This window comes from Seriola dumerili, unplaced genomic scaffold, assembly GCF_002260705.1.
Source record: "Seriola dumerili isolate Sdu_G_001 unplaced genomic scaffold, Sdu_1.0 BDQW01000567.1, whole genome shotgun sequence".
NCBI lineage: Eukaryota > Metazoa > Chordata > Actinopteri > Carangiformes > Carangidae > Seriola > Seriola dumerili.
Window position 1 is genome coordinate 224194 of NW_019174822.1, and position 20706 is coordinate 244899.

Consider the following 20706-nt stretch of genomic DNA (forward strand, 5'->3'; position numbering starts at 1 on the left):
ATAAATAACTATAAAATATCTAATAAATAAATATAATTAACAGTATTTGCAGATAAAAAAAAGGGGGGGGTTAATGAGATGAACCAAACTGTTGGTTCAGGTTCTAAAGACTACAGAACCCACAAGCCATGACAGAACCTCAGTCTGGTTCATCTCTGGTCCATGTTACACAACAACTTCCTGTCCCAGAGACTCCACCCACCAACCACAGTCTGATCAGTGATCAGGTTCCTGATCAACAGGTTCCCTATCGACGGGTTCCCGATCAACAGGGGGGTTCCTGATCAATAAGTTCTGCGTGTTTCTGTGTGGAGTGGAGAGCGAAGGCGTCGCCGGCAGGTGGACCGGCTCTGAAACCGATCAGGACGTTTGATGAATCAGTGCGATCGATCAGTGTGACGGACAGGAAACTGAACAAACTGTACAACATCACTGACATCTATCAAAATAAAAGCCGTCTGAAACAGTTCTTTCAAATTATAAGACCCTCTGGTTGGAGGAGGCTGATGGCTACAAGTGGAGCAAGGCGAGTGTGTGTCCGTGTGTGTGTTTGTTAGTTTGTGGTGGGTGGAGAGGTTTGGAATGACAGATGGTGTGTGTGTGTGTGTGTGTGTGTGTGTGTGTGTGTGCGCGTGTGTGTGTGTGTGTGAGATGCTGTCCAAAAGACATGATGCCATCACATCTCCTTCCTGTCTCAGAGGAAGCTCAGCTTGTCCAACTGTGTGTTAATATGTGTGTGTGTGTGTGTGTGTGTGTGTGTGTGTGTGAGGCTCAGCAGCAGCAGTGAAGCTCTCTCTCTCTCAGACCACGGTGCTGACGGAGGGATCTGATAGGTTGAGCTGGCCGGTGATGTCAGTCGGGTACGGCTACAGGCAGAGGGACAAAAAGAGAAAGAGAAGCAAAGGAAACACATTAATTCATTCAACACACACACACATCAGCTGTTTACGCCGCGACGCACACAGTGACGCCAACCTCAGGGCCAAGAGTCCATTAGTCGGATTGATTCATTTATTATCATCGTAGCATTTAGGCTTTTCAGGAAACTGAATCTGTTTGAGTTTAAAGAGTTTCAACATCAAACCTTCTGTAGACAGAAGTAAGAGAAAGGTTTCCTGATCATACCTCGTTACCTCGGGATAACAAGCTTTGTCATCTTAATATTTGCGAGTGATTGATGATTAGTTGAGAAACGTGTTGATACATTTTGACTTTTCGCCTGTTGTGACTGTTTTTGCTTTAAATTATTTTTGGGAAATTATGCAAAAAGCAGCTTTGTAATAATTCTGCTGCAGAAACACAACATTTTAAAAACAGGTTCAAGTTGAAAGTAAAACACGGTTTGACAGAGGAGCCGATCGTCAGCTGATGATGATGTCATAAGTGAGATCTACTCTGCTGGACTTTATTTTATTGATCATCTGTTGGTTTGGGAAGTTTTGTGAGTCCACCCCTCCCCCCGTCCCTCCTGCCTGTTGGTTACCATAGAAACAAATATATGCCTTAAAACGAGCCGTCAGGACTTCTGGAACTTTGTGATGTCACAACAAAGCAGTCACCAAGCCCCGCCCACCTGGACCCACCATCCAAACCTTGCAGGATTTGGTTTCTCTGAGTGTTTTTACCTGAAATCTGCTTTATTTTTATTGGATCACTCAGAAAACAGTCAGCCAATCAGAAGAGAGGCTCAGAGCCTCCTCTCTTCTGATTGGCTCATCGACCTGTTGTTGCTCGAGCTCCAGAGAGAAGCCTGAGAGAGGAGATGTAAAACTACACTGAGATGGTTTTTATATCTTCTGATGGATCAACACTTGAAATAAAACACAGGAGGAAAATATGGGAACGAATATTTTATCCTAACTAACAAACAAACATCATGTTTACGGCAGGAAATAAAACTATTTAAGATTTTTGTAAATTAAATTCAAGATTTTTTGAGGCCTTTTTTCAGGAAACTGACTTCAATGCTTTTGAAGACCTGGAAACGCCCAGAGGACCGATCAGGTCCGACCACACTTTGAATTTTGTTTTTGTTTCTCTGCAGCCAAACAACAACAACAACAACAACAACAACAGCAGCAGCAGCAGCAGCAGCAAGGACCTGAGCAGGAGGCTGTTGTTGTGTTTGGAGTCTACAGGTGAGTCGTGCTTGCAGAGGAGGACAGAGGCAGTGTGTGTGTAGTACAGCATGTAGAGTCTGGACACCATTCAAATCCACTGAGAGGAAAAACACTCATATAGAAAATAAAGAGATGATCACAAAGAGAAATGAGTTAGAGCCCCCTCCACCCCCCGACTCCCCCGTCTGTTACTGAACATTAAAAACATCTTAACAGGTAATTATCGTTATCGTAAATCAAAACATTTTAATGTCAATAACAGTGTGTGAGAGTTTGACGCCTCAAAAAGACACACTGGATGTCTTGATCTATTTTACTGCCCTTCACATTAAAGTGACAGGGTATCTGGAGGGGGGGTGGGGGGGTGTGGGGGTGGGGTGGGAACAGAAGAGAAGATTTGGCACATTTCACATCTCTGAGCTGTTTGTCAGAAGCAGCACAATCTTAAAAACACTGTGATGACGAGACAGCTCCCTGAGGGGAAACACCACAGCTTCTTACAGAGCGAGTCAAACCGATGTCATCCTGCCAGACGGAGACTGAAAGAGAACAGAGTGAAGCAGGCGGCCACAGACAGGTTACAGCCATCAACACTGGAGACAGAAATGATCAGGAAACACAGTTTTATTGATGCTGAGCCTCAGAGACCAGAGGAGTCCTGTGGGCAGGGCAGAGCTGTAACATCTGTCAATCATCAGCTGCTCCTACAACCGCCGTCCGGACAAGACGCTGAAAACGAGAAAAGTTAGAGGAGGAAACCACGTCTCCGCCGGCCGACCTCTGAGGACAAGAGCTGAGCGTTAGTGAAATCAAACCCTCGAAGAGGTTTGTGGGATATTTTGAGTGTCGACAGTGAGATGAAGGGAGAGAGACAGGAGAGGAAGGAGAGGACAGGGAGGACGAGGAGACAGACGACAAACAACAGGACACAAACAGAGGAGGGATGACAGGACAAAAAGGTCCACAGGAGAAAAGAGACCACACAGTCTGACCCTCTTCACTTCTCCTTTGCAAGAGGACGATATAATAAAATCAAATCAAATAAAATAAATAAAACCGGCAACAACACGAGCCCTGACCTGACGACCCGAACACACATTTCTGTCTTCACTCTGCTTCCTTCATCTGTCTTTACTGGGACAGGTGAGCTGATGGAGGTGGAGATGACTGACTGACACAAGGGCGGCTAGGAGGAGTCAGCAAGGAGATGATGAGGAGAAGAGAGGAGGAGAGAGGAGAGGAGGAGGGGAGGGGAGGAGGAGAGGAGAGGAGGAGAGGGGAGGAGAGAGGAGGAGAGAGGAGAGGAGGAGGGGAGGGGAGGAGGAGAGGAGAGGAGGAGAGGGGAGGAGAGAGGAGGAGAGAGGAGAGGAGGAGGGGAGGGGAGGAGGAGAGGAGAGGAGGAGAGGGGAGGAGAGAGGAGGAGAGAGGAGAGGAGGAGGGGAGGGGAGGAGGAGAGGAGAGGAGGAGAGGGGAGGAGAGAGGAGGAGAGAGGAGAGGAGGAGGGGAGGGGAGGAGGAGAGGAGAGGAGGAGAGGGGAGGAGAGAGGAGGAGAGAGGAGAGGAGGAGGGGAGGGGAGGAGGAGAGGAGAGGAGGAGAGGGGAGGAGAGAGGAGGAGAGAGGAGAGGAGGAGGGGAGGGGAGGAGGAGAGGAGAGGAGGAGAGGGGAGGAGAGAGGAGGAGAGAGGAGAGGAGGAGGGGAGGGGAGGAGGAGAGGAGAGGAGGAGAGGGGAGGAGAGAGGAGGAGAGAGGAGAGGAGGAGGGGAGGGGAGGAGGAGAGGAGAGGAGGAGAGGGGAGGAGAGAGGAGGAGAGAGGAGAGGAGGAGGGGAGGGGAGGAGGAGAGGAGAGGAGGAGAGGGGAGGAGAGAGGAGGAGAGAGGAGAGGAGGAGGGGAGGGGAGGAGGAGAGGAGAGGAGGAGAGGGGAGGAGAGAGGAGGAGAGAGGAGAGGAGGAGGGGAGGGGAGGAGGAGAGGAGAGGAGGAGAGGGGAGGAGAGAGGAGGAGAGAGGAGAGGAGGAGGGGAGGGGAGGAGGAGAGGAGAGGAGGAGAGGGGAGGAGAGAGGAGGAGAGAGGAGAGGAGGAGGGGAGGGGAGGAGGAGAGGAGAGGAGGAGAGGGGAGGAGAGAGGAGGAGAGAGGAGAGGAGGAGGGGAGGGGAGGAGGAGAGGAGAGGAGGAGAGGGGAGGAGAGAGGAGGAGAGAGGAGAGGAGGAGGGGAGGGGAGGAGGAGAGGAGAGGAGGAGAGGGGAGGAGAGAGGAGGAGAGAGGAGAGGAGGAGGGGAGGGGAGGAGGAGAGGAGAGGAGGAGAGGGGAGGAGAGAGGAGGAGAGAGGAGAGGAGGAGGGGAGGGGAGGAGGAGAGGAGAGGAGGAGAGGGGAGGAGAGAGGAGGAGAGAGGAGAGGAGGAGGGGAGGGGAGGAGGAGAGGAGAGGAGGAGAGGGGAGGAGAGAGGAGGAGAGAGGAGAGGAGGAGGGGAGGGGAGGAGGAGAGGAGAGGAGGAGAGGGGAGGAGAGAGGAGGAGAGAGGAGAGGAGGAGGGGAGGGGAGGAGGAGAGGAGAGGAGGAGAGGGGAGGAGAGAGGAGGAGAGAGGAGAGGAGGAGGGGAGGGGAGGAGGAGAGGAGAGGAGGAGAGGGGAGGAGAGAGGAGGAGAGAGGAGAGGAGGAGGGGAGGGGAGGAGGAGAGGAGAGGAGGAGAGGGGAGGAGAGAGGAGGAGAGAGGAGAGGAGGAGGGGAGGGGAGGAGGAGAGGAGAGGAGGAGAGGGGAGGAGAGAGGAGGAGAGAGGAGAGGAGGAGGGGAGGGGAGGAGGAGAGGAGAGGAGGAGAGGGGAGGAGAGAGGAGGAGAGAGGAGAGGAGGAGGGGAGGGGAGGAGGAGAGGAGAGGAGGAGAGGGGAGGAGAGAGGAGGAGAGAGGAGAGGAGGAGGGGAGGGGAGGAGGAGAGGAGAGGAGGAGAGGGGAGGAGAGAGGAGGAGAGAGGAGAGGAGGAGGGGAGGGGAGGAGGAGAGGAGAGGAGGAGAGGGGAGGAGAGAGGAGGAGAGAGGAGAGGAGGAGGGGAGGGGAGGAGGAGAGGAGAGGAGGAGAGGGGAGGAGAGAGGAGGAGAGAGGAGAGGAGGAGGGGAGGGGAGGAGGAGAGGAGAGGAGGAGAGGGGAGGAGAGAGGAGGAGAGAGGAGAGGAGGAGGGGAGGGGAGGAGGAGAGGAGAGGAGGAGAGGGGAGGAGAGAGGAGGAGAGAGGAGAGGAGGAGGGGAGGGGAGGAGGAGAGGAGAGGAGGAGAGGGGAGGAGAGAGGAGGAGAGAGGAGAGGAGGAGGGGAGGGGAGGAGGAGAGGAGAGGAGGAGAGGGGAGGAGAGAGGAGGAGAGAGGAGAGGAGGAGGGGAGGGGAGGAGGAGAGGAGAGGAGGAGAGGGGAGGAGAGAGGAGGAGAGAGGAGAGGAGGAGGGGAGGGGAGGAGGAGAGGAGAGGAGGAGAGGGGAGGAGAGAGGAGGAGAGAGGAGAGGAGGAGGGGAGGGGAGGAGGAGAGGAGAGGAGGAGAGGGGAGGAGAGAGGAGGAGAGAGGAGAGGAGGAGGGGAGGGGAGGAGGAGAGGAGAGGAGGAGAGGGGAGGAGAGAGGAGGAGAGAGGAGAGGAGGAGGGGAGGGGAGGAGGAGAGGAGAGGAGGAGAGGGGAGGAGAGAGGAGGAGAGAGGAGAGGAGGAGGTGAGGAGAGGAGGGGAGGAGAGGAGAAGAGTGGAGAGGAGGAGGTGAGGAGAGGAGGAGAGGAGAGGAGAAGAGAGGAGGAGACATATGACAAACAAAAAATTGGTACTGATAAATAAAATGTGATACGGACAGAAGAGTCTGAGTGAGAGGAGAGGAAACAAGAAAAGGAGAAAAGAAGATAAAAGATGAAGAGGAAAGACATGAGGAGGAGGATGACAGGAGGAGGAGGAGGAGGAGGAGGAGGAGGGTAGGTGGTCTTCATCTCCTTACCGTGGCGTCCTGGGAGGCCCTACGGCGTTTGAGGTCGGAGGTCGAAGTGATGGACCTAAAAGAGGTTTTCAGTTTGGGCTCGGGCTCTGCTCTACCACTTTTCCTATCCTAAAATAAATCATACGATAGGTGCACACACACATTAACACGCAGGTAACACTGAACTCACTGTTACTGACTGTTACTGAACTCACTGTTACTGACTGAACTCACTGTTACTGACTGAACTCACTGTTACTGACTGTTACTGAACTCACTGTAACTGACTGAACTCACTGTTACTGACTGAACTCACTGTTACTGACTGTTACTGAACTCACTGTAACTGACTGAACTCACTGTTACTGACTGAACTCACTGTTACTGACTGTTACTGAACTCACTGTTACTGACTGTTACTGAACTCACTGTTACTGACTGAACTCACTGTTACTGACTGAACTCACTGTTACTGACTGTTACTGAACTCACTGTAACTGACTGAACTCACTGTTACTGACTGAACTCACTGTTACTGACTGTTACTGAACTCACTGTTACTGACTGAACTCACTGTTACTGACTGAACTCACTGTTACTGACTGTTACTGAACTCACTGTTACTGAACTCACTGTTACTGACTGAACTCACTGTTACTGACTGAACTCACTGTTACTGACTGTTACTGAACTCACTGTTACTGAACTCACTATTACTGACTGAACTCACTGTTACTGACGGAACTCACTGTTACTGACTGTTACTGAACTCACTGTTACTGTACTCACTGTTACTGACTGAACTCACTGTTACTGACTGAACTCACTGTTACTGACTGTTACTGAACTCACTGTAACTGACTGAACTCACTGTTACTGACTGAACTCACTGTTACTGACTGTTACTGAACTCACTGTTACTGACTGAACTCACTGTTACTGACTGAACTCACTGTTACTGACTGTTACTGAACTCACTGTAACTGACTGAACTCACTGTTACTGACTGAACTCACTGTTACTGACTGTTACTGAACTCACTGTTACTGAACTCACTGTTACTGACTGAACTCACTGTTACTGACTGAACTCACTGTTACTGACTGTTACTGAACTCACTGTTACTGACTGAACTCACTGTAACTGAACTCACTGTTACTGACTGTTACTGACTGAACTCACAGTTACTGACTGAACTCACTATTACTGAACTCACTGTTACTGACTGAACTCACTATTACTGACTATTACTGAACTCACTATTACTGACTGTTACTGAACTCACTGTTACTGACAGAACTCACTGTTACTGACTGAACTCACTGTTACTGAACTCACTGTTACTGACTGAACTCACACTCACAGTTACTGACTGAACTCACTATTACTGAACTCACTGTTACTGACTGAACTCACTGTAACTGAACTCACTGTTACTGACTGAACTCACTGTTACTGACTGAACTCACTGTTACTGAACTCACTATTAGTCAGTTGTAATCACTAACTCTGAGTCAGTGTGTGTGTAACGTAGTGTAGTGTGTGCCTTTTCAGTGAGCTGAGGATAGTACACCTACACTACTATATACACACAATACAATGTTGTATAGTGGCGTGCAGCATAGTGTAGTACAGTATTAGTATTGTATAATATAGTACTGTGTGGTACAGCATGACAAAGCATGGTTTAGTACTGCACAGTGTAACTACAAGACTAATAGAATAATACAGTGTCATATATGATACAATATAGTGCAGTGTAGTATAGTAAGAGTGATATATAGTATATATATTACATTAAAGTATACTACAGTACAGCATAGTATTGTGATAGTATCTAAGACTAATATTAGTATATTGTATAGAGCGGCGTAGTATTGTATAGAAATAGTATACTATACAATAGTGTGATAAAGCACAGTATAATAAAATAAAGCAGTACAATAGAAACAGCATTGCATAGTGTAGTGACAGTAGAGTCTAGTATTGTACAGTAACAGTGTAGCACAGTGTGACACACATGGTGAAGTGTGTGTGTTGGTTAATGATGTCAGCAGACTGGTGACTCTCGCAGATTATATAACACTCTGCCTGAACACAGCCTGTTTCTGCTTCAGTGACCACATAGGAACAAGTCTATGCCCTGTGTGTGTGTGTGTGTGTGTGTGTGTGTGTGTGTGTGTGTGTGTGTGTGTGTGTGTGTGTGTGTGTGCCCATATGTGAGTACAGGATCCTGTTCTTCAAATGTGGTTTAACCAATCCAGACTTACATGCTGTTATCAGGTTAAAATAAACCTGTTTATTTTCACTGAGAATAAATGTGGTTCTCCAAAAGCAGTTTTAGGTTTGACTTGTTGAACCTGGATTCAATTATCATTGAACTCACACTCACAAGAGTCCAAAAGGCAACATCTGACTGAACTCTGCAGTAAGTGGCCTAACGTTAGCCACTTAGCATGGCTGCTCACGCTATTGTCTTGCTGGTTTTTCTGAAACATTCAGAACCATCACAGCTGTTGTTGGTGTCGCTAACAAGCGGCTCACTACGTGAAAAGTATATTTTACAGACTCATCATCACAGGTTTATATTTCTCTGTGATGTAGCTCAGTGTCAGTGATGTTACATATAATATTGTTTCTCGGGCCTGGACCAATCATCAACCTCCAGCCTGAAACATGAAGCTGCAGTTCCTCTAACGACCACTAGAGTCTGGCTCCAACAGAGAGTCAGTCCCCATAGACTCCCATGTTAAAATGTCCAACTTTACAGCAGAAATCAACATGTTTACAGCCTGGTACAGAAACTGTTAAAAACTGCTAATTTCCTCCTTCATGACACCTGTTTATATAACCCACCTGTTTACATTTTATTAAGGACTAAAGTTATGGAGGATTGAGGGCGTGGCCTCTTTGAGTGACAGGTGGGTGAGCGTATGCACTGAAGTCTCAGCAGGCCCACACAGGCCCCTCCTCTTTGACAATTTCTGGATTAGCTGTGAGTTAGGGGCGGAGTCAGACATAGACACTCAAAACATTTTCTGATGGCCCACAAAAAATATGTTTTAAAACTTAAATTTAAATCAAACGTGCTACGAATTGTCGACTAATGGTTGAAACTTACGACCACCAGTCGACCAGGAAAACATTTGGTCAGGGCAGCTCTAGTGCTGACCCAGCTGACTGTCCAGAAGCTGACATCTTTAAGGACTTGTTGCTATGACAACAGATCCAGATGAATTTTAAACCAGCTTAGAAGAACCAAACAGTTCAGACTCATCAACAATGCAACCTGGATAATTCAGTCATCCACGTACGAAGAACAGAGCACTGTCATGTACATGTGTTTGTGTGTGTGCGTGCGTGCATGTGTGCGTGCGTGTGTGTGTGTGTGTGTGTGTGTCAGTGAAGCAGACTGGTTCCTGTTTCAGATGAGGTGATGTTTCAGTAAAACAAAGAGTTTCACTCTGTTTTACTGGCCACAGCCACAAACACACAGCAGCAGGTAAATCAACATCATGAGGCTCAAACAAACAAACAAACAAACAAACAAACAAACAAACAAACAAACAAACAAACAGTACAGTACAGGGGAGGGAGGGGGTGAGGAGGAGGAGGGGTAACAAAGATGGCGGATGGGGCTTGAAACAAGCAGCGATGATGTTCGTTCAACCTGAACACATCAGATCATTAAACCAACACTGCTGCTATAATGTCAACTCTCCTGTGTGTGTGTGTGTGTGTGTGTGTGTGTGTGTGTGTGTGTGTGTGTGTGTGTGTGTGTGTGTGTGTGTGTGTGTGAACAGAAAACACAGGGGGGAGGGGCAGCAGCACATGGATGATGGTTTGACTTCTAACATCATAAAAAACATCAGTTTGACCTTTGACCTGTTGAGGTTAGAGCTGGGTATCAGACCGACCACTGAGTCTCTGCTGGTCGATTTCAAATACTGGTCTGATTATAAAACCATATTTTTCTTATTGTCATGAAATCTCTGAACAGATGAAACCAACATCTGTCTCTCTCTCTGTGTCTCTGTCTCTCTGTGTCTCTGTCTCTCTGTGTCTCTGTCTCTGTGTGGTTCCTCTCACTCTGTAGAGTTGAAACATTTTGACTTCCATCCAGGACTTCATGTTTCCACCTGTGGGTTTGTACGTGGCCGTCCTGCTCACAGATGTAATATTTCCACATATGAAATACAGTATATGTACATATATGTGTACATAGCCTATGTATGTAAAAATTATACATGGAACCTTTTAGAAATTGGAACAATTTCATGTGTTTACATATATGTCTATACAAACATGTCTGCTTATATTGTAGACATATATCCATCACAAACCCTGTTTATTATACTATTGTATAATATACTATTATAGAAGTATAAAAGATAGACATGTATGTTTAAAATTAATGAGAAATTAATTTAAAAAAATCATATATAAACATATATGTATATATGTATGTTGTTTTGATAAACCCTGGGTATTTAACATGTTAGAAACTTGTATCGTCACATGTCAGAGGATGTATATATGTGATATTAATACATAGGGACATGTACGTCATGTTACATGTCTGCGTGGGCTGAGAGCTCAGCGCACTGCAGCTGCAAACTGCACAACACTCACACCACGACGTTAGTGTTTCCGGTGGACACAAAAGTGAGGGCGTGTGGCTCGGCCTGTGGCAGCTGTGGGTTCGAGTCCGCTGCTGGAGAGGAACCCATTAAACCTCAGTTCTGATCCGGTTCCAGAGGATTGTCTCGAGCTCTTCTGAGTGTCATTCTAGGTTTTTTTTTTTGTATTTTTTTTGGGCTTTTGTGCCTTTATTGGACAAGATAGTAGAGAGACAGGAAGTGGGGAGGCAGAGAGGGGGAATGACATGCAGTAAAGGTCCGGCCGATGCAGGATTCGAACCGGGGCCGACTGCAGCGAGGACTGTGGCCTCTACACATGGGGCGCCGGCTCAACGCCCCATTCTAGTTTTAATGTACTATCCTGGTCTGCAGAGGTTTTAACAGCAGAAAGACCAGAGTAATAGTCACACTGATATTAGTGGGAGGAGTGGTGAGCTGGCAGTTTACAGTGATGATCAGTGTCACCACTCATTGAAGCCCATTGATGTTTGTGTTAAATCTCCATTTTTCTGTTGAATTAAATATGTCAGACTAAGTTTAATCAACGTTAAAAAAGAAAACTTTTATTTTTATTTACATGGACGCTGCAATCACGTTTTTTTTTTTGCCAATACTGATACCGATCATCTATGAGTGAAATCGGCTGATACTGATAATTTTTGGCAGATGTCGTACGTTCTATCCGTCTCACATGCTTTGTAAAAAATACCACACGGCAGACATGTTGTTTTGTTTTAGGCGGGGCGCTAAACTACCCAGCATACAGCGCTGGGATTAACTGAGGCATTAGTGACTGAAACAGGGGGAATATGATACGTCAGGCTTCATGGACACACAATATTTGTTGACACATTGATTGTTGGTTTGAGTCTGAACGTGGGATTTGATGACAAAAAGAAAAACACAGAATATCATCAGGAGTCTAGTTTAAATGTCCAGCCGTACCCAGCCCTAGTTTGGATCAACACATTCAGTTTGAAATGGAAAAACAAAATCAATAAAACACATTGATCATGAATTAACAGCATATTTTCAGCCTGAGACCCAAACTGGGCCTCAGACCGGTGAAACTGGGTCCCAGGTGGTAAGAGGACCCACAAACCTACTTTAAGGTTTCAATCAGAATCTGTAATATTCTGTTTCAAGCATGTCTACCTCGATCAAACATTAAAGTCCATCAGCAGAGAGAGTTCAGTGGAAGACTTTGATCAGAGCATCAGTCAGTGACAGAAAAACAAGAATAACACCATGGACACTGATCTGCAGGAGCTGAGACGTCACGAAGTAGAGACACACTGATCCAGTTCAAACCGTCCTGAACCTCTAACTAACACTACTGTCCTCAAACATTCAGGTCTGGAGCTGGTCTTCAGGTTTTCACTTGTACATCCACTGTGAAATACCACCTGCTAGCTGTTAACCAAAAGCCTGGAGACCCTCAGTTTCAGCTAATTATGCATAAAATCTATTGTTCTCTACTGCACTCTACTCTGCTGCTGCAACTCTCAGTCATAGAAAACTTAAAACAAAAGTTTTTATCAAACTAAAGTTACATGATAACAAAAAATATAAAGATAGCATGCTAACAAGCCTGATAGCCATGCTATTAACGACAAGAGGGATGAGGCATGCTAGCAATAGCTACTGGGTTAACAGATGTTACCTTACAGATTATGTACGCAATGTTTTCTGGTGGTTTAAAGTTGTTAAATTGGCAGTGACTGTCCAATCACAGCTAACGTTGCGTCCATGTCAGCTAACCTTTTAGCATATCATGTATGTAGCTATCTAACGCACAGTTGGAAAAAGCATTGAAGTTAAAAGTGAAGTGGCAGCGAATTAGCATCTTTAGCTTGGCATCGTCTTTATCTTGAGCATTGCTTAGCGAACGTGGCAACGTAATACGGACCTGCAGACAAATATGGAGCTGAACACAAAGGGGGTGGGGTTACAGTCAGTTCACTAATTTATGAAACAACAGGTCTTTAATTTCAAAGACAGGTTTTAAAAAAAAACAGCTTCTCCTTTCTAACCAACACTCCTCAGTTTTACTGAAATCACAACTGTCAGATTTTATCAGAGGTGGCTAGCTTGCTAAATAAGCTAACGTTAGTTCTATGAGAAGATTGAAAACATTTCATAACATGATCTTGTTTAGCTTACTCAGAAAAAAGGTGAAATTTTGTAGAAAAAAGGTGAAATTTTGTGGGTTTTTAAAGAAAATTCCAATGCATTCCTAATGCATTATTTATTCCCAGTATTTTGGGAATAACTTTGGGAAAAACTGGAATTTCAACACCAAAAGTCATAGCACCTCTTTCGGGATCAAGATGCACGTTTTGATGTATATATTACCAGGGTTTTCTCAAAGCTGCGGGACGAGTTACGTGCCAAAATTTGGCGGAAGAATAATAATAAGCCCGAAGGAATATTAATAGATGCCTCGGAGCTGAGCACCCGTGGCACTAATTAAGATTTTAAAGTACATTTCACAAGAACAACACAACGTAGGCAGTTAGCTTAGCATAATCAGATATACCCATAGCTACCTCTGACAACAAATTTCTTAAAACATTTTAGGACATTTTTGGATGGTGCTACAGATGTTTTCTACCAACAAATTAATGCTTCAGTCTTTATTAGCTGAGACATTTTTTATGTTTTAATGGTGCACCCCAATTTACACCAATACTGGTATGAAAATAATTGATTACGAACAGCAGGTGAAACCCCAGGTGTACTGCCGCTAACGTTAGCCTAAACTCTGATAGCATCGAGGACCAACTCCCACACAGGTGTTCCAGTTCTTCACTGAGCTTTTTCTAACAAAACCTGTAACCCCACAAAATAACGTAGTGATGCTTTGTAAGTCTTGGCCTTCTGAAAATAACACTAGATTACTTCGTAGGTAGTAAGCTAGTTAGCTGCACATGCTAATATTAGCAGCTCAGAGCAGTTAAACACACTTGTTACAGTTCAGCTGTTTTATTTTTGGGCTTAAAAAGACCTGATGCTCCGAACTTTTACCACCAGAACACAATCTGTACATTATCAAAATAAAAGCATAATGAATTTAACACCTTATTATTTTACTGTTATCTGTCACTGTTTGTGGACTGTAATCACAGATGATCTTTACTTCTGGAGTAAAGATCATGGACAACCAAGGCCAGATGAAGATGAAGGTTCCACCTCATGGTATTTCTGTTGATCTGTCTGGACGGAGTCTGATTTCATCTAAAAATGGTTTAAATGATCGTTTCCTGTCTCACTTCTCTGAGAGCTGTTGGTGTTTTATGTGCTAATCCTCCACCGCTAACTCCTCGCCTGAAGACACAGCTGTTTGAAGTGCTAATCATCCTCTGCTAGCTGTTAGCCTTTAGCAGCTGGTGTTTGAAGTGCTAATGCAGGCAGAGAAGTGATGATTATTAATGTGAGTCCAGCTGCTGACGAGGCGGGAAAACATCTGGAACAAAGACTTCACACAGAAAAAAATCATCTTCTATTGTAGGAAACAGAGTCGACGTCTTCTTCTGCCCGAGTGAACTCTGTGTGAATCCTCCATCATTAAACACAGACAACACTGTCTTCCCTCTCTTTGATGCTAAAATTATCTAATGTTCTTATTTGGATCAATAATGTGGATATTTTAAGTTTAGCTACAGAAGTGCATCATATCCACTGAAGGAAAAAAACTCATGGTCTCATTTATTTATGAATTTATTTAGTTTATTTTTCAGGGCTGATCAGAAAAGACAGAGCTGTAGCTGAGCTAGAGTTAGCCTCTTAGGCTAATGTATTAAATCCTAAAAATAATGACCATAATTATGGATCTGTTTCTTGTTATTATGAGAAAACACAATGTGATAATTAAATTTCAAAATTAAATGTCATATTATTATAACTAGATAATTTACAATTTATGTGTCAATATTCCTGAGAAATTAATCAAAACATCTGTTAAATCTAAGAAAGCAAACTAATAATTATGAACTCCTCACATTTTTACTGCTACTGTGTACATGTGTGTAAAAATACTGCAGATGTATCTTTATATTTTATACTCTGTTTTATGCATTTCCAAAGATATTTCATTGAAGTTCTATATTTTTATTGATGAATTAAGAAATAAGCTTGACCTTGTAATTATGAGACATACAGGGGATCACGTTATGATGTAATGAGATAATGTTTCTTTGGTGAAGGCAGTGAGTCTGTTGTGTCTTTTCACATCACATCACATTATTAGACTCTTATTACGGAACAGAAAAGGTTCCCCTTCACAATAAGACTCCCCTTATAAAGGACAATGAATGGTTTATAACTAGTTTATTAATTAGTTTGTTTACACATGATAAATAATTTATTAGCTGTTATAACACATTAGATAAAAGGACAACAGTGACCTGTTTCCTGCCAGATAGTGGGGCCACATGTCTGTGTTTTCTCCTTCATCAGCGTCTGTAGCTGCTGCTTCATCATGTTTGTTCAGTTACTAACAATGAACCACCGTCAGCATCTTAATGGTCAGAAAGTTTGGCATATCAATAAATAATTGTGTTTTACACTTTACAACAAGGCTCCTTTTACCAGTTATAAATGTAAGTCATTAGTCAGACTAATGAGCAGTAAGCATTAACTTGATCTTGCCAAATAGTGAGCTGCATCAGTGTATGAAAACTGTGTTATAACTTGTTTATTCATGATTTATAAAGTGTTAACTACCGAATTAATAACCTCATTATAAACCAAGGGTCGTCTTATTGTGAAGTGGTGCCCAGAAAAGTATCTGCAACTGTTCTGGAGACTGACAGTTTTTCCAGAGGGATGATTTTGTGTTTTTCTTTGTCGTATATGACAGTGAAATGAAATCAGAAATCAGAACAAACTGTGGATGCTCTTTGTTTTTTTCACTTTTTAAAAATGTTTTCATAAATGAAATGATTAATCAACAAAGTAATAATGGTTCATAATGGTTAGTTACAGTGCTAGTTTTGCCCTCTGTGAAATGTTATTGTCTCATCAGTATTCATCACTGCGTCTCTGGTGGTTTGGCTCCTTCCTTCAGACACACTGTGATTTTATTGGTCTGTCTGCTGTGTGAGGTCATTCACTGTAAAATCAAAGGCACTTTTATTTTTTTATCTTTATGGATGAGACGTGTCAAACTGCCAGCTTGTTAATATTCAGCAGGAAACAAAGAGCTTGTTGGTTTTCTACCTCTCATTGTTCTAATCTGATGATTGATGAGATGTATGAAACATGATTTACTGATCAGACTCATTTATTCTTGTCAAACCACTGAAGCATCAGGCCCTGAGGAGAGACCATCCCTGTTCTCTGTATTAATTAATGTCATATTCATAAATCACATTATACATCATATTATTAGCTGGTGTGTTTATACATCTATAAACAGCATGTATCTACTACATGCTGTTAAAACTGTTCAGTTTTCTGCTGTTTTCATACTGTTCACATTTTGCTGCTGTCACAAAGAACAATAAAGTTTGATTAAATGCTTTACAAGCTCTGAAGCTGCAGCTCTCACTTTAACGACGTGCAGTTATTGTCCAAGGAGCTCCAAGGTGATGTGTTGGCAGCAGTCTCAGATGATTACTGTGATAGACGGATTATTGGAGTGAGGGACTTCACTCTGTCACTGTCACTGTACACTACAGCACAGCAGGCGAAATACTACAGTCAATACTACAGTCAATACTACAGTCAATACTACAGTGAATACTACAGTTAATACTACAGTGAATACTACAGTGAATACTACAGTGAACACTACAGTGAATACTACAGTGAATACTACAGTGAATACTACAGGTAAATCGCGGTCTAGAAGTGCCACACCTTCGTAGACCTCTGAATTGGGACTCAGCTACTGTGTCAGTTGAAACAGACAGAGTTCATCCCGACAGATCAACAGATCGGCGCCATGATACGTTTCCTTCATCTCCTTCCTGCTGACGGTGTTTTCCTGCTTCAGAAAATCACCAAGGAGACTCTCTCACCCGTTCACCCGGCAACTAAAAACACTAATCACACAAATTCTCATCCCTTCACTGATGAAGCTAAAAACAGAAACTTGAACCGTCTCAGTGCCTCATTACAAAGACTGGATCCTCTGGCTCCACCCTTTCAGCTAACCACAGCTACAGTTCAACTTGAGCAGCAACCACATAATGTTTATGGCAACAGACAGTTAGACCTTTCCTCCACTGATAAAACAAACTACAGATCATTATTCAAGTCCCTAGGAAATAAAACAGCGTTGAGCAGGATATTCAAACAGCAGCACAGAGCAGAGAGCAGAGCTAAGCAGGTTAAACCACTGTACGCAGGAGGTAACAGTGCAGTAGAGCGGAGCAGAATACAGTAGAGTCGGTACCTGCAGGTTCTTCCTCCACACATTCACGGCGGCGAAGGCAAGCTGCATCTGTTTCCTTCGAGCGTCTTTGTGCCGTTTGTAGGCGATCTCGATGAAGATGAGGAAGATCCCGGCAACGATGCCACCGGCAACCAGCATGAACACACCTGAGGCGGACAGGTGATGTCAGGTGAAGTGGATCCGAAAACATCATCATCATCACCATCACCATCACCATCATACAGTCTTTATTCAAGCATCAATCCGTAGAGGAGCGTATTCAGGGTCCGGTCAGTTTCTTACCTGCCATGTTCTCAAAGGTGAGGGTAGCGGGAGCGTTGCTCCTGGAGTCACACTCCTGGTATCGAACCCACGTCTTGTCTAAATCCTCCATGAAGCCGTTCTCATGAGAGCTGAGGAGAGACAATGAAGTTTATTCCAGTGAGTCTGGAGTTAGATATGGAGCAGTGACGCCTGATCAGGATCAGAGCACCAGCAGAACATCAGTAGGGTAAGAAGGAAGATGGGTAATCATGGGGTATCAGCAGGGTACTAGATGGGCATCAGTAGGTAGGTTGAAAGTAGGATCAAGAGCACAAGAAGGGTAAAAATGGAATACCAGCAGGGTATCAGGGAGATATCAGAAAGGTATCAGAGTTATTAGTCATTGAGGTTCCTGTTGGGTTCCTGTTGCTTATCACTAGGGTGTTTCTTTACCTGAGAATAGCAAGAGAAACATTCTGTTTCCATGGACTGTCTTTCCTCATTCCAATCCCAAATCCAGAGCGGAAGAAAAGCTCTCCTGTCGTCACCAGATCGCACTTTTGCGAGGCCTCGAACTCCAACACAGCGCTGTCCCAGATGAAGGCATGAAGCTTACTACAGGAGGAGGGAGGGAGGAAACATTAGGTATGTGGGAGGTGGAGCTCAATAGAAGCAGCTGGACCAGCCCACAGTACGACAGGTACATTCACATTACACCTGTGAGGTACGGCGACTGATTGCTAACTGAATAAAGAGCCTACTTGTCTCTGACGGCCTGGATGGCCTCAGCAGCGCTCTCGTAGTTGTGTTTCTCCATGTGCCGGTACATGGTGCTCAGCTCCACCTGCCGTCTGAAGTAGATATCCACCGAGCTCTGCTTCACTGTGGCGTAGATGAACTTATCTGATGGGTTACGCAGCTAAAAACAGCAGAGTACAGCACAGAGCACATGTCAGAAATGAACTCAAACCTACTGTTGACAGTGTGCGACCATGTCCTCTTATCAGTGCTAAGCCAAAGAAGTAACTTATTTCTTTGAGTTGATGAAACAGGGTCATGACTAGTGATGGTACTGAAACCTGGTATTAAACAGGCCCCAGGGGTTAAATTCACAAAGACTGGAGTATTGATAAGCTCCAGCGTTATCGGTTCTGCTCTTGGTATTTGAGAAATCAACCCTCTGAGGTTGATGAATGTTTCTATTAATATCTTTGTTTTAACACAGCATAAAAATATGGTTCAAATGTTGCTAAAATCTGCAGACTCTCCACTTTCCATTTCATACTCATACTTTCATAAAATCATATGTGACTCATAGCTGGAACTAGAAGGTGTCTGAGCAGTAAAGTAACAACAACACTTTGCATTTTAGACTATTTTACTCACATGTTGCGTATTTTGATGAACCTAAGACTTTGGAAACTAAACAATTCATCCACATCAGTAAAGATTAAAGGTCAAAAGAGATTTGAAGGATTTCAAATTTCAAATTTTCAGCATTTGGGCCAAATGATCTCTTTGCACATGCCATGCTCTCGGTCAAAAAGGGGCGTCTTTACAGAAAGAGCTGAGATAATTCTGAAAATTGTGATACAAAACACTTGGGTATTATGTTAATATGCAAGTCTGTTTTTAAGAATGAGCTTAAGAAGTAATGTAGAAAGCTAGAAAACAGCCTTAGACCTCAGAGGGTTAAGAAAACAGATTTCCTGTTTGTTATTGCGACATAAAAGTGTTGATGTTTATCGAGTACATATGAGAAAATAATAATAATAATGTTAACTCTGTTCTTAATTTGTTTGTTTTTTCTTGTGAATAACAATCTTACTGTATTTATGCTTATCCTCAGTCAGCAGTTTTAAATACGATTCACTGCCCCCCCCCCGCTCTGACCCCAGAAAAACATTCAACTATGGTCGCTGTGTAGCTAACTTCAGGTTTGTCAGAATAGAGCTGCCAATGAGCAGTTTGTTTCTCAGTGGGTGTGTCACTGAGTGGGGACAACCTGTTAGAAAGGTGACCAGGTAGATGGTGAACCATGGGCTTTGGCTTAGGACTATAAAGGTCCTCTGAAAGTTTGTGTCTCACCCTGGGGTCATTGATGCCAGTGATGCGCTCCTCAGGCCGGTCCAGCACCAGGAAGGCTGCCAGGTTGGCAGTATATGATGCTACGATGATCATAGCGAATCCTGCCCACACCATACCCAGAATCCTCGCTGAGAAACTCCTGGGAGCTCCTGAACACAACGCAGAGAGGTGTTGTTGTTAGAGGAGGAGGGGGTGGGGGGTGGGGAGGAGTCAGAGTGGAGGATGCTCCTCACCTTCTCCTATCCCAGAGTTCAGCAGTACTCCCCATGAGAACCACATGGCAGAGGACAGGGTGAGGGCGTCTTCTTCTTCTTCTTCACTGTTCACTTTAAACCTTCCAAACGGGCTGCGCGCACACACACACACACACACACACACACACACACACACACACACAACACACTATACTGCATCACACTGTGTCACATTATATTGTCTCTTGTATCATATTGTATGTCATGTTTTGTCATGTTGTATCACAATGTAACATATCTTGTGTTGTTGTGTTGTTGTTGTGTTGATGTTGTGTTGTTGATGTTTTTGTGTTTATGTTGTTGTGTTAATGTTGTTGTGTTTATATTGTTGTGTTGTTGTTGTTTTGTTGTTGTTGTTATGTTGATGTAGTTGGTGTTGTTGTTTTGTTGTTGTGTTGATGTCATTGTGTTGTTGTTGTTGTGTTGTTGTTGTGTTGATGTTGTTGTGTTGTTGTCGTTGTGTTGATGTTGTTGCGTTGTTATTGTGTTGTTGTTGTTGTGTTGATGTTGTTGTGTTGTTGTTGTGTTGTTGTTTTGTTGTTGTTGTTGTTGTGTTGATGTAGTTGCGTCGTTGTGTTGATGTTGTTGTGTTGTTGTTGTTGTTGTTGTGTTTACCTGAACCGGTCTAATAGGTAAAGCATCACTGCCACCACATGGACCGACAGACCGACTAACAGCCACAGTGTGCTCTGGAACGGCTGCATGAATGAGTCCAGAGTGCTGCGAGGGATTTCCTGAACACACAAACATCATCACCATCATCACCATCATCACCATCATCATCATCATCACCATCACCATCACCATCATCATCACCATCATCATCACCATCATCATCACCATCATCATCATCATCATCATCATCACCATCATCATCATCACCATCATCACCATCACCATCATCATCACCATCATCATCACCATCATCATCATCATCACCATCATCACCATCATCATCACCATCATCATCATCATCACCATCATCATCATCATCACCATCATCATCACCATCATCATCACCATCATCATCA

The 20706-nt window shown here is 44.4% G+C and overlaps 1 protein-coding gene across 1 annotated transcript in view; it reads right to left on the minus strand.

Moving 5' to 3' along the window:
- Nucleotides 1-800: 800 nt before the first annotated feature.
- LOC111236133 (glutamate receptor ionotropic, NMDA 1-like) overlaps nt 801-20706 on the minus strand; it is a 59338-nt gene continuing 39432 nt past the window's right edge. The window contains exons 14-22 of the mRNA XM_022764748.1: nt 20291-20409; nt 19655-19767; nt 19422-19570; nt 18095-18252; nt 17787-17948; nt 17373-17482; nt 17091-17236; nt 6072-6179; nt 801-866 (exon numbers count right to left, since the gene is read on the minus strand). Of these exons, the coding sequence (XP_022620469.1) occupies nt 801-866; nt 6072-6179; nt 17091-17236; nt 17373-17482; nt 17787-17948; nt 18095-18252; nt 19422-19570; nt 19655-19767; nt 20291-20409 (1131 nt within the window). The remainder of the gene's footprint in view (nt 867-6071; nt 6180-17090; nt 17237-17372; nt 17483-17786; nt 17949-18094; nt 18253-19421; nt 19571-19654; nt 19768-20290; nt 20410-20706) is intronic.